The 16,158-nt window shown below is 48.3% G+C and overlaps 1 protein-coding gene across 2 annotated transcripts; it reads right to left on the bottom strand.

Annotated features, from left to right (window-relative positions):
* Positions 1–163: 163 nt before the first annotated feature.
* Positions 164–13,685, bottom strand: ZBTB48 (zinc finger and BTB domain containing 48). Of its 2 annotated transcripts, none has more exons than XM_088671776.1 (11): positions 13,573–13,685; positions 11,352–12,047; positions 7,233–7,517; positions 6,010–6,117; positions 5,055–5,147; positions 3,958–4,044; positions 3,161–3,315; positions 2,931–3,067; positions 1,899–2,063; positions 1,273–1,361; positions 164–516 (listed from the first exon to the last, which is right to left on the bottom strand). In XM_088671776.1, the coding sequence occupies exons 2-11, from the start codon at positions 12,039–12,041 to the stop codon at positions 223–225; spliced, it is 2,103 nt and encodes a 700-aa protein (XP_088527902.1). In that variant the 5' UTR covers positions 12,042–12,047; positions 13,573–13,685; the 3' UTR covers positions 164–222. The 2 variants fall into 2 exon arrangements, with proteins under 2 accessions (XP_088527902.1, XP_088527903.1); XM_088671777.1 differs by having other exon boundaries at positions 7,233–7,514.
* Positions 13,686–16,158: the final 2,473 nt, after the last annotated feature.

The raw sequence follows: 16,158 nt of genomic DNA, 5'->3' as shown, positions 1-16,158 counted from the left end.
TATGGGGGTGACTGATTCTTTTTCACTCTGCTCCAGCAAAAGAAGGGAGTAGAGATTCTGTCAGCTGAGCAAGGGAAGGCTCTAGCGTAGAAATTTTAGCGGCACCTGGGCCACTATTACACACTGCATTATGTTCGGAGTATGGATGTAATTTAAGTTCGGGTTTTCTTTTTTAATTACTCTCCTTTATTGGGGATGGGGCTTTACAATAGGGGCACAATGCTACGTCTCACAGTCCTCTGGGATGGTAATGATCAGCGACTGTTCGATCACATCCGGGGGACCAAAGTTCTCGTTCGAAGAGAGTCTCTGTACAGGGAGCTCCTCGCTCAGGGAGCCGTGGGCGAGTGACTCCGCCGCGACTTCCTCGGCAGAGCCCCCCTCCAGATCGTGAGGGGGCTTCAGGGCCACCACCACGGCCTTCTCGTCCTCGATGATCAGGTTCCGCAGCTTCCTCTGGCGGGGGTTGTAGTTCTCCACCCGGTCGTGGATCTCCATGTGGCGCCTCAAGTGGGCCTTCGAGAGAGCAAGAGGAGAGATGGTTGGCATGTCAGAACCCAGAGCCCACAAACGGAAGCGGGGAAGAGCAGCTAAGGGCCCTTTCCGGTGGTATCAGATGCACTGCTGGGCAACGAGGAAAAGCAGGGGCTGAGCTGAGTTGAGTTGCCTCAGGCAGGTCTGCCTCAGCCGTGCATCTGCAACTGAGGGAGACTTTATGGGTTTGGGGTGAGGATGTGTGAAGGTCTCTGGTCAACAGAGTGCTTTATGGAGGGCCAATGGTTCTCACGGGGGTCACTTTTGAAAGTGTTTAGTCATCCTAAGGCAGGGAAGAATTCTCTTTTCTTCTTCCTGTCGAGGGCCACACTCCATGAAGGATAATCTCTTGGGGGCCGCATATAAGTGTTGGGCAGGGACCCAAGAGAAAAGTAAACAGAGCCACCCTCTTGTCTCTCTCACCTTCTGCCCCAGTTCCCACCCCAAGTTTCCCCTCTGCTAGGCACTTGCAGAAGGTGGGGGCCACATGAAAATAGACAGAGGGCCACAGGTTGGCCACCCCTTTCCTCAGATGAAGGGGGGAATCAATACAGATACTGTAGGGAGAGGGAAAAAGAATTGCAAGGAGGAGAAAGAAAAGACATTGAGAGGGTATTTGAAAAGCTTGGGAGTCAGCCTATGCACACACACACACACACACACACACACACACACACACACACACAATTCCTATTTCTTAAATGTGCCATAAGCCAGACCATGAGTGCCTCATCGTACCTGCCGTGTGAACTTGTAGCCACATTCCGTGCATTCGAACTTCCTCACCCCTTTGTGCCGACGGACATGGACACGCAGTTGCTCCACAGCTGGAAAAGCAAAACCAGGGGCCCATTAAGTGGCTGCCTAAGGACAGCATCCAGCCCAGCGCTGCCCACTCCTCCAGATGTTTCTGGCAACTTCTCCCAGGGGCTGTGCTGGCCATGTCCAAAACATCTGGAGGGCACAAGCCTGGCCAACTTGGACAGTAGCTCTACCAAGATTTATGCCCAGCTGTCCCATTCTAGGTAGCCTCTTTTAACTTGGCTTAAGTCTGGCATCTCCCTAAATACAAAAGCTCAGTCCTCTGCCACTAAGCCAGGTGCAGACAATCTGGTGCCCCGACCCTAATCCCTGACCCTGACCCCACCAGACCCTGGGGCTGGTGGGAGTTGTAGTCCAACAGCACCTGGAGGGCACCAGGTTGGCGAAAGCCAAACTTCAGGATCTGTGCTCCTCAACTATGTACTTCCATCTTACACAAAAGCCTTCACACTGCGCATTTTTAGACAGTAAGGGTTTGCCCCTCATAACAAGCATTCCACTCATTCACTCAGTTGTTTCGGCCCTCCCTCCCCAGTCATTACCTTTGAAAGTCTTCCCACAGATCTGGCAGAAGTGGGGCCTCCCTTCCTGGTGCCGGCTGGCAATGTGCCTCAGCAGGGGGCCTCTCTCGGTGAACTTTTGGTCACAAAACTCGCAGCTGAAGGGACGCTCGCCTGTGTGGGTCCGGTTGTGCTTGTCCAGGCTTGCTGATGTGCACACACAGATGAGAAAACCAGTCAAACAGGAGGAGAGGCCTTATAAAGATTTCTATATACACACACCAGACTGTATTACAAAAGTGATAGGAATGGAAACATAGCTTTAAAAGCACCCACTATTCCTTCCTGACTAATGACTAGAGGTGCAAGATGTATCGGTAATTTGTCTGCAACCGGTATGAAGTTCACACCGTAAGGGTGTTGTTGCGGCTACTCTTGAGTAAAGACGCCCAAGTACACTCTCTCTTTAAGAGTTTTATTGTGCAGAGTATTTACAGTGCAGAGATAACCTCTCAGTCAATCGCAGAATCCGGGAGTGGATGTTTCCAGCTACGGGACCAGCATAAGAGTTTGGGCACCCCGAAACGCCTCCTCCCAACCTTACGTTTGGTGGCGCGCCTCTTGGTCCTGGCGGCGCAGGGGCTCTCCAACATCGCTGAGCCCTGACACCTCCTGATTCCCCTCACCTGACCCACTGCTGCTGCTCTCACTGGGCGAAGCAAGAGGGGAGGCGGCTCCCTGTAGGAAGGCCCCCTGACAACCCGTTTCAGACTTTTTGAGCTGGTGATACATCACGGCTCCCCGGCTCCAGCCAACACAGCGCACCTCACTGCAGTCTGCCTGCAGCTTGTTCCTCCCCGTTTCAACATCGTGGTGCATCGCCAGATCGCGTTGTTTGGCTGGTGATACATCACAGTGCTGAAAACCTGATATTGCCCAGGCCTCCTGTTGACTGGAGGTTCTCTGGGTTCCCAGAGAGCCCGGGTGGGACAGGCCTGCAAGTCCTGAACAGATGCTCTATGGCAACACTGCCCTTCAGTGGGAATGACCCCAAGGGCCAGGCTGTACCCATACCTTGTGTGCGGAAGGTTTTGCCACAGAGGTGGCACTGGAAGGGCTTCTCCCCGGTGTGGGTGCGCAGGTGCATGTTGAGGTTGGCCTTCTGGGTGAAGGCGTGCTGGCAGAACTCGCAGACATAGGGGCGCTCGTTCCTGCAGAGACAGGAGGAGGAAGGGCAATGCTTGAGCATACTGGGGCATGGAAGCTCCCCGTGGAAAGGGACAAAGCAGGCCACTTCTGCACACCTATGCTTAGCTTTGATGTGCATCTGCAACCCGTTGCGACTCGAAGCCCTGTGGCCACACTCCTCGCAGACAAACAGCTTCTCCCCGCGGTGCTTGAAGGCCTCGTGGAGGTGTAGCTCCGTCCGTGACAGGAAGCACTTGGAGCAGGCAGAGCACTGAAGAAGGAAGAGGAGGAAGGATGGACTGGGGTCAGGGACGTGCCTCTTGCGGACCAAGCGGCCTTGCGGAGGAGGCCTCAGGCTCAACCAACTTCCTCGCAGACTGCCCCTTTCCCCCCATTAACATCCCTGGAGCTCGGACTTCCCTTCATTCTCGCATGTTAGGAAAGGTGCCATCTCCCAAACAAACCATATTCCCTGTCTCCACTGGGCTTACCGTAACAAACAGGTTTCAGAAAAAAAAAATAAGGTGTTCTTAAAAAGAAAAAAAGATGAAAAGTTGTCATAATCGCCAGTAACGAAGTATTGTATGAAGCTGTGCGATTAACTGGGTCAGTAATACAAGCGTAGCAAAAGGGAAAGGAAGTGTGGGTTGTGATGACAGAATCAAAGCAATTGCAAGTTTTTGTTTTAACAAAGAAGATTAAAAAGTAACCTTGGAGTGTACTAAACCCAGACACTTACATACTCCCTGTGAGGCCTGATTCTCCTGAGCTGCTGTGTTTCCATATAAAATAAAAATTAAACTCAATGGCGAAGAAGCCATCTCAAGCACTTTGTCCCCTGGACATTTTCAGCTTAGGTGAGATTTTCCCAAGAAAGGCGATTTGCCAAGTCTCGGCAAACACCGATACTCACCGCGTGTGGCTTGGGGGCCCCGTGTAGCTTGATGAGGTGGCTCTGCAGGTCCTTCTTCTGCATGAACTGCTGGATGCAGGAAGAGCACTGGAACACAAAGGGACACAAGAGCTGCAGGTCATTGGCGGATGAGGGTTGCTATAATTTTTTTTTTGTTTTCATTTGAAAAGAAAAGCCATTTCTCACACTGAACCACACCTTACAAAACTAACCTTCCCTCCATACAGTTATCTGAATAACGTCCCACATATTACAAAGGATGTTAAAAACAAAAATGGAGATTCTGAAAGCAAAGGATAATCCCTCATATTTATAGGGTGAGGCGTAGAGCTGAGCTAGAATAATTTTGAAGGTCTACTTTCTTCTCTTTTCCCCTTTCATCAAAGTGGGAGGCTTCCCAAATTCATTACTGTAGGATCCTTAAGGTTTGGTGGGAATCTGATCAAGAGGCATTGCAGGAACACAATGGCCCGCAGGGTCCCTTCCAACTCTACAATTCTGCATAGTTACACATTGTACTGCAAGCACCTGTCTGTCAATTTTAATGTATAAAACAAAGTCTTGCTGTGCGCTCAATAAAGACTTTTTTTCATTTGGCCTCTACTTAAACCAACTTTTCCGTTACTTGGTTAGACCATTCTTCTTTAGGAACCCCCTCAAAATGCTTCCAAATCTTTCTAATAATCACCCCTGTAACCTTCAAGTATTCTGTTAACCCTTTTATGGGCTACTCCTTCATTAGGGCTGTTCCTGGAAGTCCTACAGTAGCCATTGGTAACAAAGGATACAGCACCATCCATAGAGCAGACCTGAGCCTAGAAGGGCGAGAGGAACCTCAGCTCCAAGCATCTGTGCTTAGCTGTGCACCTGGCCAGGGAGCTCAGGTACAGCTTCTGTTCCTGATGCTAGCCTTCCCCTCCCACCAAAACATGGGGCCCTCCCAAAGTTTTGGACCACAACTCCCATCAGCCCCAACTGGCAGGGCTGCTTTGTAGCTTCAAAGGGAAGGTTGGAGATATGTGAATCGCTCCTCTTCCCTGAAGTAAAGTGGCCTGTCACAAGGCAGCCAGAAAGACTCGGGGGCAAGGCAGGCTGACCTTATAGGGCATCTCTCCCGTATGGGACACCATGTGCACACGGAGCTCCATCCGCCTCTTGAACATCTCTTGACAGACAGAGCAGGTGTAAACCTGGACAGAAAAGGGAAAGTGACATTCAGGGAGCTGGGGTGGGGGGTGGGGAAGCCCTGCACAGAACTGCCACTTCCAAGGAGAGCGAGCAAACCTACATTTTCAAGAAACGCACCCAGAGACTCTGCTGCTTCAGGAAGCAGGCAGAGAAATTTAAGAACAGCCCTACTGGATCAGGCCACTCACCCATCTAGTCCAGCATCCTGTTTTCACAGGGAACAACCAGATATCCCAGAGGGAAACCCGCAAGCAGGATTCAAGCCCAAGGGCAGCACTCTCCCCTCCTGTGGCTTCCAGCCTCTATGTGTTTTGACTGGCGAAAAGCCACATGAGGCCGCACGGTAGAAGGAGAAGGTCGCATTGCTCCTCTTCTAGACATCACCCAACCCCAAACAGCCCCTTTTTGTCCTGACTCCATGCAGGCACAAATCCTTAAGTCACCCCTCTCCGGACGGGGCCTAGTGCTGCCATCTCTGCGGCTGGTGTGTTTGCAGCTCAATGCTTCTGAAGGCAGCCCTGAAGACATCTGAAGGCAGCCCTGTTTAGGGAGCCTTTTAATGTTTAATAGATTACTGTGTTTTATTTTTCTGTTGGAAGCTGCCCAGAGTGGCTAGGGAAACCCAGCCAGATGGATGGGGTAGAAATAATAAATGATGATGATTATGCTGACAGGCTGTGTCAGTGTCAGCTCCCTGGTGGGTGAGACAGGATTTGAACCCGGGTCTTCCACATCTCAACTCAAGTCAGCCCTCTTGGACACCACAACAGCCTCCACCCACCCAGTACATCAGGGCTGTTCCTTCAACAGCACTGCAAGAGTGTCTGTGTGTGCTTTCCAGCTGTAACCCCCTCCTTCACATACCTGCTCTGAACGGTTCATGCAGTTCCTGGCTTCGTGCTCCAGCAGGTTCTCCTTCCGGAAGTAGCATTTCCCGCACTTGGAACATTCAAAGGGCTTCTCACCAGTGTGCTTCCTGCAGGTTACAAGGATTTTTTTAATAAAAAAGAACAAAGTGACGCACTGCAAGCAAGGCAGATGGGGGGCATTGTTGTGCTCTGGTCACTCAAGGGGACTCACCTTAAACCAGGGACCAGTAGAAATGGAAAAATCAGGAAATACCAACGATTGATGAGTGGCAGATGAAACTGATAGACTATGCTGAATCAGCAAAACTGACATGCAGGATCCGAAACCAGGGAGAGACAAAGTTCCGAAAAGACTGGAGTAAATTTGTGGATTATATGGAGAAAGTAAGGACAACGGTAAACTGCGAGACAGGAGTGAACAAGAAAACCATGGGAAGGGAGGGAGGGAAGTCAAAGCTCGGCAGAGCAAACTGAGATGGGTGAATTTAAGAAGAATTGTGTTAAAAATGTTGTTTTGTTTGTTAATTTGGAAAAATTGAATAAAAATTATTATAAAAAAACCAGGGACCAGTAGAAGGTAGATCAGGGTCCTCCGATCTGGGTGATTTGGCCTGCTATCAGGCAAACTGCATTTTCAATTGCTGGTTCTAAATGTGTTTTGATGTATTTTAGCTACCGCTTTTAACTAGTTAGTTTTTATTACTTTGTATTTTACAACGATGCTTTTGAATGGTAGAAGCTGCCTTCAGAATGGCAGGATATAAATACATTAAAATAAAATAACATAAAACATCAGCAACAGCAAGAACAACCACAGCAGTTGACTGTCAGGAGTTTGTGACTCCCTATTGTTTAACAATACCAACCGACACCTTCCTTCCCCACTCCAGAGCTAAATCTGGCTGCTGAAACAAAGGAAGTCTGGAGTAACCAGAAGTAGACAACTGTCTGAGAAGAATGAGATCAGTCCAGTTCTGGTCCTGAAAACAAATCCCTCCACGCAGAATGTGCTCAAAGGCACCTGTCCTGGACTCCTAAGTTTTGCACCTGGGCTCTCTGGCTTCTAATAAGAAGCCAAGTTTGGAGTCTGCCCATCCCTGCTCCAAATGCTGGGCAAGGAGCCAACCATGCCTCAATTCACAAGCTGGTTCTTGGGGCAAATGAGGCAGCCCGTATCTTTGTGAGCGTGACACCCTCCCCAGCGCAAGGCATGCGAACTTGCCTGTTGTGCACCTTGAGATAGTACTTGCTGAGAAAGGACTTGTGGCAAGTGGGGCATTCAACTGGTCCCGTCGCACCCCTGCGGCTTCCCAGCACCCCGGCTTCCAGCAGGCCGCTGTTCCCAGCAGTCTTGGAGCTGCTGGGCTTCCTGGACAGGTGAGTTCTCCTTTTGGTCCTCACGCTCTTCTTCCCGGGAATGTAATCCTCATCCCTTTCCTTGCTCCCTCCTACATCTTCTTCAGCGGTCAGGTCATTCGAGCCTGGAGCCTCTTGCATTTCCTGCTGTGAGAAAACAGGACAGTAACTTCTACACATCCACCCAAACACAACTTCGTGTACTATGATAAACAGAATCCTCCACAAAGGCTAGCCACTTGACCAGTTAAAAAATAATAATACTTGGCCATATATGATGGTCAAGTATTTAAAACATTCATTTAGTACAACTGCAAGAAAGGAACTAACTATATGCTAATTTCAATCCTGCCAATTAGTTAAGCGTTCCAATTAAAAGTTCTGTTGTCATCAAGTGTTATTTGTAGCCTAATCACATAGTGCAAATAAGAGATGTGGGTGAAACAAGTTCAGGAGATTCAACCATTCTCCTTTACTTTATCCCAGTACCTGAGGAATGGCCCAAACCATTGTAAATGTTGTTTAAAATGAAATTTTAAACTCACACAGCAGCTCTAAGACAAAGGTACTTTGATGCTCTATGGGTGTTTTGGACCACAACACTGGGACGGATGGGAGCTGTAGCCCAAATATTCTGGAGGGCATGAGGCTGGAGGAAGCTTCTATACATACATAGCTAGACTATTTTACCCTTTAAACAGGTCAAACCTGGTTTAACAATGGAGTGTAAACTTGAGAAGGAGCTGCTGAAGTTGATCGTGGCCCCTTACACATTTTCAGGTGTGCACTTAAAACCTTTGGTATTCAACTAAAGATAAAATATGCAGAGGGGTCCCCAAGACCCCTGTGAGCACACAGTCCTCATATCACCAGCTCTATCGGTTCCATTAAATAGACTGGCTGCCACCCACACAAATACATTTTCACCATCCCTGGAATTATCTGGACTGTGTTACTATTAGGCTGTGGACTGTTAACTGACAGTATTTGAGGAGTGACCTCTGAGTTTCCTAATATTTAGACTAAGCGCCACCTTTTTCAAGAACACAACACACAACCAAACTATTATGGGATGGATGAACTGGCCTTTGTCTCCCCTGGCCTCCCCCAAAATCCAAGGCAGTCCCTCCCCATTTCCTGAGATGCTTATTCTGTTCAGTTTCTCAGAACAGCAGCTGCCTGAACCTAGAACCCCAACAGGCAGCTCTCAATCTTGCAGAGGCAGCTTGATTGAGTAGGCCAAACCAATCCCTCCACAATTCTACATGGAACTACAGTTAGGTTTCTTCTCTGATATCTCACAACCCATTGTGACTTTCAGCTGCAGTAAAACATTTTTAGCATTTTGTTAGAGAGACCTGGCCTTTGGGACAAACAAGAAAGCAAATTGGACTTAGAAGATTCAGAATCTCCTTGTTTACATAGACTCACAGCTCAAACCTGCACTGTGTGTATGTGAGAGAGAGGGAGCTTGCTACTGCAGTATGACCCCCATCTGCAGGTTTTGGAGCACTAACAGCAGCCAGGCCTTGAAATCAGAGCTGTTAGTTATTTCTGAGTTGCTTTTATTAGTCCGTGCTGTACTGGGACAAAGTGCACAGTTTTGTTGATGCCTGTTGACATGTGTGATATTTCTGCATCGCCTGGATTTGCTGTACAGTACATGGATGTGTGCTGCTTTGGAAACAACAGGCCTGCGTAGACCTGCTGTTAAAACATGTGAGTCTGCACCATGCCTCATTGTATTTATTTGGTGCTTTAACAAAAAGAAAGGTAAATGAAATGAGGATTCTGCACTTTAAATTCTGCATCACAAAAACTGCAACATGCACGAATTGCTGATTCTAACAAAGCTCTAAGTACAAGCTGGGATGAATTTGTGACTCATCCATCTAGCGTGTTTTTGTCATTGTTCAGTATTATTAAAATTAGGCAGCTGGGAAACAATGAAATAATAGTTTTCCTACAGCCACTATACCTATTTACACATACAGTCGTACCTCTAGTTACGTGTGCTTCAGGTGGCATACGACACAGGATACGTACGTGCCGAACCCAGAAGTAACAGAACGGGTTGCGCAGGTGCGCCGAATTGCGTGGGGAGCATGCGCAGATTTGGCGCTTCAGGGTAAGTACTGCTCTGGATGCATACGGGGCTCCAGAACGGATCCCGTTCGTATCCAGAGGTACAACTGTGCAGAAAAAAATACTATGAAAGATCCCACCTACCCAGAAACACTGTGTATAGCCCTATTCAAAATCCCCACAAATCAGGTCAAGGCTGTTTAATGTACACAACTTTCAGACTCTTGTAAATCTCAAAAACTTGCATTTTCGAATAGTTAAGTCTCTAGTCCTCGTAATTTCTCAGATAAGCTGGAGAGCTGCACAAAGACCAGACCATAGTTCTCAAGTTCTCCCTTTTTTTTAGGGGAAATTCCCTTATGCTGAATAGGCTTCCTCGCGAGAAAAGGGAAAACTTGACAGCTATGGACCAGATTAACTGAACACCTGTGGTTACTAACTACAAACTTCTTGAGCCATTCCAGGTTGTTGGAAGATAGTCCACCATAGTAAAGCGACTTGAATTTTTCAACTTTCGAATTCCAAAAATGAGGGGTGCCAAAAAGTTGTAACATCAATATGTTTTGGTTACCGTAAATACAATTTAGTTTTGCTTGTTAAGTAAAATGTGTGTAAAACTGCAAGGAAATCATTAAAAATGACTGCCAAGTACTTGCAGTTAAAGGTAAAGGTACCCCTGACCGTTAGGTCCAGTCGCGAACGACTCTGGGATTGCGGCGCTCATTTCGCTCTATAGGCCGAGGGAGCCAGCGTTTGTCCGCAGACAACTTCTGGGTCATGTGGCCAGCATGACGAAGCCACTTCTGGCGAATCAGAGCAGCGCACGGAAACGCCGTTTGCCTTCCCACCAGAGCAGTACCTATTTATCTACTTGCACTTTGACATGCTTTCGAACTGCTAGGTGGGCAGGAGCTGGGACCGAGCAACAGGAGCTCACCACATCACGGGGATCCAAACTGCCAACCTTCTGATCGGCAAGCCGTAGGCATCTTGCGCCACCCGCATCTTGCAGTTACATTATATATTAATTTTTTCATTTAGCATTACCTGACATTTTCAGAAGGTAGAATTAAACTTCTTTAGTTTTCCAAAAAGCAGTTTATGTGCTTCTTCATCAGGCATGGACTTACCAAGCTAAATGTTGTCCAATCACAAAAACACCAGATTTGAATTCCTCACACCCAAAAACGTATTTTTAAGACCCCTCACTGAAGAAATTTGCAATAATTGAAGAAACACTCCCTAAACTGACAAGCCCTACCACCATAGGCATTTCTGATCTGAGTAACCACATACGTACATTTGGGTTCACTGCAGCATAAACCAGATTCCTCATCTGCTTTCTGGAGGTGCAGAAGCTTGCCAGTTTGAATTACGGGAAACATCTATGGAAGCTTATTAGCAGTTCCATGCCTTAAAAATTGGCAATGATGAACAAACTGACTGGAACACAGTTTCCCAATCCTCCTGCAACATGTACAAGTGCAAGACAGGCTTGACTACCTTCCTGAACATACTCTTGCCTTAAGGCCCTCTGAAAACTGAACATGTATGCCAGGGCGTATCCCAGCATCCTCTGCAAAGTTGTTCTGCACACCAGAAAAAGCTTCCCCAAAGACCCCAAGTTGCTTCCCCACAGCTGCGAGTCCCTAAATGCCAGAACATGCAGTAACCCCAGAGATCTTGAATTCCCCACCCCCATCCCTGAGACACCCAGCCCCTTGGTGCAGGTCCCCACCCATGCTCCCACATTAAGACAAGCAGCAAAGGCGTTCTGCTGCTTTGTCCCCGCCAACAATGCTCGCTGCTTTAAGGCGCCTTTATTCTCAAACAGGGACGGGGCTTGTCGCGGACAAAGGCAACCCCTTTCTGTTAGCACATGACTCCACACGCCACCTCATGATTGGCGCCCGCATCCTCGGCGGCTCCTCTTTTCAGTGGCCTTTTTAGGAGCTCCTTACATTCCGGGGTGCTCTTTACTTCACCTGCATTGCTTAGCGCTATTGTTTTGGGGGACCTTTTCAGCCTTCCCCGAAGGAGACAGGGGCTCTCTCTTTGGCCCTGGGCCACTTTGCTGCCCCGGATGCAGGGGCTCGGGCTGACTTCTCGGGCAGAGTCACCTGAGGGCACAGCACCACCAAGGGCCGGCTCTCCCTGCATCTCGGCTAGCGCTTCGGAGTGATCCCCAAGGTCCTTTGCGAGCGAAAACGGGCCATTCTGGTTGCCGTCGTCCAAGCGCTCAGGCTTGAACTCCTGGCAAAGCCTGACTGCCTCTGGGATACAGAGCTCCTTGGCCGCCTCGAGAAGTTTCTCCCAGTTTTCCGCGGTGATGGCCAGGTGGCCTGTATAGAAGAAGTCGAGGAGGGGCGTGAAGATCTCCACAAAGGTCTCTGGCAGGATGATTCTGCTGGAAGCTCCGTCGTACATGCTCCGGAAGAAGGAGCTGCAGCACGCCAAGACACTCCAGTGTGCCTTGAACACCAAGCTGCCCACTGCCAGGGTGGCATCGCAGTACTGCCCACTCTCCCGCTGCTTGTTAAGTTCCTGCAGGACACGCACACTGTGCTGGACAAAGGAGCCCTCCATGGTCTGCTGCAGGAGAGAAACAAAGTGCAGGAGAAGAAGGGTCAGGGATTCTTTAGCTAGGATTCCTACATTGCAGAGGGTTGGACTCGATCAGAACTTGGGTCTCCAGCTGTTTTTTGGACTGTAGCTCACATCAACCCTACCTAGTAGGATCAGTGGTCAGGGGTGATGGGAACTGTAGTCCAAAACAGCTGGAGAGGCAAGTTTGGGAAACTGGACCAGATGAACCCTTTGGGTAATTGTAACATTCTGTGATTGTAAGTGGATGGAAACATTGAAATTCAAGCTAAGTACAATGTGAGATAGGCTCCTCTTCTTGGCAATCAGGCAGGGGTGGAGAACAAAACTCTTATGTATTCCTTATTATAACTGTATTTATATAATTGCTTTTATTTCCAAGTTGCACAGATACTGCTTTATGACATTTGTGTTGTACATTGTAAACAGCCCTGTGGTCTTCTGATGAAGGGCTGGGTCAGTATATGAATGTAATAAAGAGCAATAATATTTATTTATTAAAAAAAAATAACAAATAATAATGCTATGGGGTGTTGCTTTAATTGTATAAGAAGCCTCGAGTCCTGGTCTGGGAAAAGGGTGGGAAATAAATATAATAATGATAAAAATAATAATTAAGAGGGTATGGGCTCTGGGCACAAACTGAATTATTTAGTCAACTGCATTAACATCTGAAAAAAATTGGTTCCTTCATACCCCAGACCCAAACAACAGCAGCATAAAAAATAGATGGAATGAGCAGGACTGTGACTGTCTTTCTTTCCTCTTATAACTTTTCAGCTAAAAATGAAAAAGCAAATTATGTGTCCACAGCAAAACCTGAGTGTTCATGTGCAGTGTCCCCCAGGGAAGATAATTGGTGAGCAGAGCCCAACCAGTGTTAATATTATACCAATTATTAACACTCCCCTCTCTCGAAACACCAGGGAGCAAAATGCAAATTGCAAAGCCAAATCACTCCCCAAACGAAAAGGTCCCTGCAAGCCTGATCATAAGAAAAACAAAAAAAGCAACATCTCTGAGCAGGAGTAACCCCCCCCCACTCCCTTCTGTGTAAAAATGCTTGGAGATGAACTAATGCAGGGGTGGGCTGGGGGGCTGTCAGACTACAGCTCCCATCATCCTTATCCATTGGCTGTGCTGGTGCTGATGGGAGTTGGAGTCCAACAACTGCAGGGCGCACACACACCCCAAGTCATGGTTGGGCGGGAGGAATGAGCTGTTTTGGAGGGTTAATGACTGAAATGAAAGGAAGGCGGGGGGGGGCGCGGTATTACCATTCAGGTTAAAGGAAGGCTGCAGGTGGCGAACTGCCAGTTCAGTTTAATTAATAAGCAAGCGACCAACAAGGAAGGGGGATTTCACTGTCTCTTCCCCCCACCCCCAATAGCCGGTGGTCTCCCTCTTATTACGGGATAGTGGAAACTTGGGGAAACAACCCACAAGCTGGGGGGCACTACTTTCCCCCACCCCGCCAACAACGCGCACTTTTAAACGCCCCTCACCCGCTTACCTCGGCTCTGCCCTCCTCCCTCCCCTCTTATAGCGCGCCCAGCCCAGGCACAGGAGGGGAAGAGAGGAGCCAAAGCGCCGCCATCTTGGACCGAGCAGGGACGTCGTGACGTCAGCACGGCGGCTGCGGGATGGGGCGGGCGGAAGATATGCTGATAAAGAAGGCGGGGCGACCGGTGACGCCCCGCCCCTCTCGTTCAGCTCCAAAGCGACGCTGCCCAAGCGGTTCATCCGGCGCAGGACCCGAATCGAATTAAGGGGGTTTCATCGGATCACAGAGCTATAGAGCTGGGAGGGATCTCAAGGCGCGGTCCCTCACCCAACTTGAAACCATACCGGACCCTGTTTAGTTTAGCAAACGTGCTAACAGTTTTATTGCTACACTTGGCTGCTTTCTTTTGGAAATCGAGACTGTTATCAGCTGGTTACTGTAGATCAGTACTATTTAAATAATAATCATAATTTAATTATACCGTGTAAAGCAAATGCAGCAATAGCGGTGAGCAAACCACACTCAGGTCCCACTTACGGTAGGCGCCTTTGTTTGCAATAGGAAAGTCCTGTACAGTAATGGGTGCAAAGCAGGCAGTTGGCAATGAAGTTTCTTGCAGCAGCAGGATTAACAAAGCTGCCCTAGCCCACAGCAAAACTGTCAGTCCCACTAGCACCATCACATGCCTTCCTTCCTGCTGTCAGCCGTCCCATCAAATCAAGAGACCGCAGTCGCTGGTACTGAGTTTCCAACGTATTAGAAAAAAGCAGCCAGGGCAAGAGCAAACCAACAGATTATGCCAAGCCCACAAATGGCACTGTTTTCCATATTCAGTGAAGAAAAATCTTGGGTCTATTGTAGAAGGAATACCTTACAATTTTAAATTTACTGCTGTAAGATTGTGCCTTGCAAAAAAAATGAGGGGTAGCCCCCCAGTTTCTAATGAATAATAATTGCACGTTAGCCTTGGTTGTTATTAGTGTGCAAGCTTTCGGGTGCCACATAGCTCTTCAACAACAGGGCAGGTGAAGTCCCACAAAGCAAAGTTGAGGTGAAGGAGAAAAACAAGCAATAGCTCGAAAGTTAAAAATGAGGCTAAGCGTTGCAGCTTTGAGAATGGCAAACTGTGGAGGCTGTAAATTATCGAGCAAGGAGGTCCTTGCTGAGCCAGGGATTCCCTCCCGCAATGTGTGAAGCAGGGACTCCCCTTCCCCCTCCCCCATATAAGGCTGTGTCTGAAGCTTGGTGGGATGGGGTCCTCCCCTGGGAGCCCCATTTTATTCATTTAACAAAGTGTATTATATACCGTTTGACTGTTTTTAAAAAATACCTCTGATTTGTGACATTTAAGTGAGGGGTGGGGCGTTGCTTCCTTGGCAACCCACCTACCTGGTCTCTGGGCGTTGCTCCTCCTTATTCTTGATGTTCCGTCAGAATGTCGAGGCACCTGCTGCTCTCTCTGCCGCCTGGCTCAAACACACCTCTCTCTTCAGGTTCATCTTTCCGTTTCTCTCATGAATCAGGTTATTCTCCATAAAGCCCCGTTTGCAAAGGGAGACCATCTCCTCCTCCTTTTAAATACAGTACTGTAGAAAACTCGTACATCCCAAGTTGAGGGTTCAGTGGTGTGTGTAGCACAGTATTACAAGATCTGCTTTTAATGCTGAGGGTGGGGCTGAGAATCTCCCCCATCAGAAAACCAGCTGCTGCCAGTCTGTGTGGGCAATACTGAGCTAGATGGGAACAATGGTCTGACTTGGTAGAAGGCTGCTTCCTGTATATACAGTATCCTGTAATAATAATTCCACCCAAGCAACAGATGAGGAGGTGGCATGGACCTGAAGGAATGGAGGTTACTTGTGTAAGGAATGCCTCTGAATACCCGGTGCAGAGGACCACAAACTGCTACAGTCACACCCTCTGTAACAAAACCTTAATTGCAATTCCCTCGAGTTGATTGCACCACCCTTCTCAACTGGATCCAAGCAGCAGGGTTCACATCGTCCTTCAGAAAACTTGCTCTCCCCGGGGAGGCTCACCTGATGTCATCATTACAGTACAAGTAAAAGCATTCAATTTTAACCAGGCCTTTGGCTTTGAACTACTACCTATGGCCTTTGTGAGGGGGTGCAATGTTTTAATACTTTTGTTGTTGTTGTTGTTAAGGTATGCTTTTGTTCTTTGTTTCAAAGAACATAGAGCCACCACTGAAAAGGCCCATTCTCATGTTGCCACTCTCTGGATCTCCTGTGCACATGAAGAAGGGCCTTGGATTACGATTGCAAGGTCCAGATTGGTTCATATGTATGGTCTCTTGTCTTTTTAGTGCAGCTGTGGAAGTTTTCCAGGTGGGGCTGGGAAAGACCTATGTGACCCCCCCCCCATCAGAAGCCCTGCCAGTCAGTGTGGAGGCAATACTGTGGGATGCCAAGGACTAACTTTTTGTTCTACCAGAGTCTGATCCCTGTTCTGTATTAAGATTAACACACCTAAGAACACCAACCTATTCCATTACAAGCCCATCTTTTGCCCGTCTGTTTTTATGTTCTTCTTGGGAAAGAGGCAATCAGCTGGCCTTTACGGCTGGTCAGCTGG

This window comes from Zootoca vivipara, chromosome 6, assembly GCF_965207765.1.
Source record: "Zootoca vivipara chromosome 6, rZooViv2.hap1.1, whole genome shotgun sequence".
NCBI lineage: Eukaryota > Metazoa > Chordata > Lepidosauria > Squamata > Lacertidae > Zootoca > Zootoca vivipara.
This window is presented reverse-complemented; position numbering and strand designations above follow the sequence as displayed.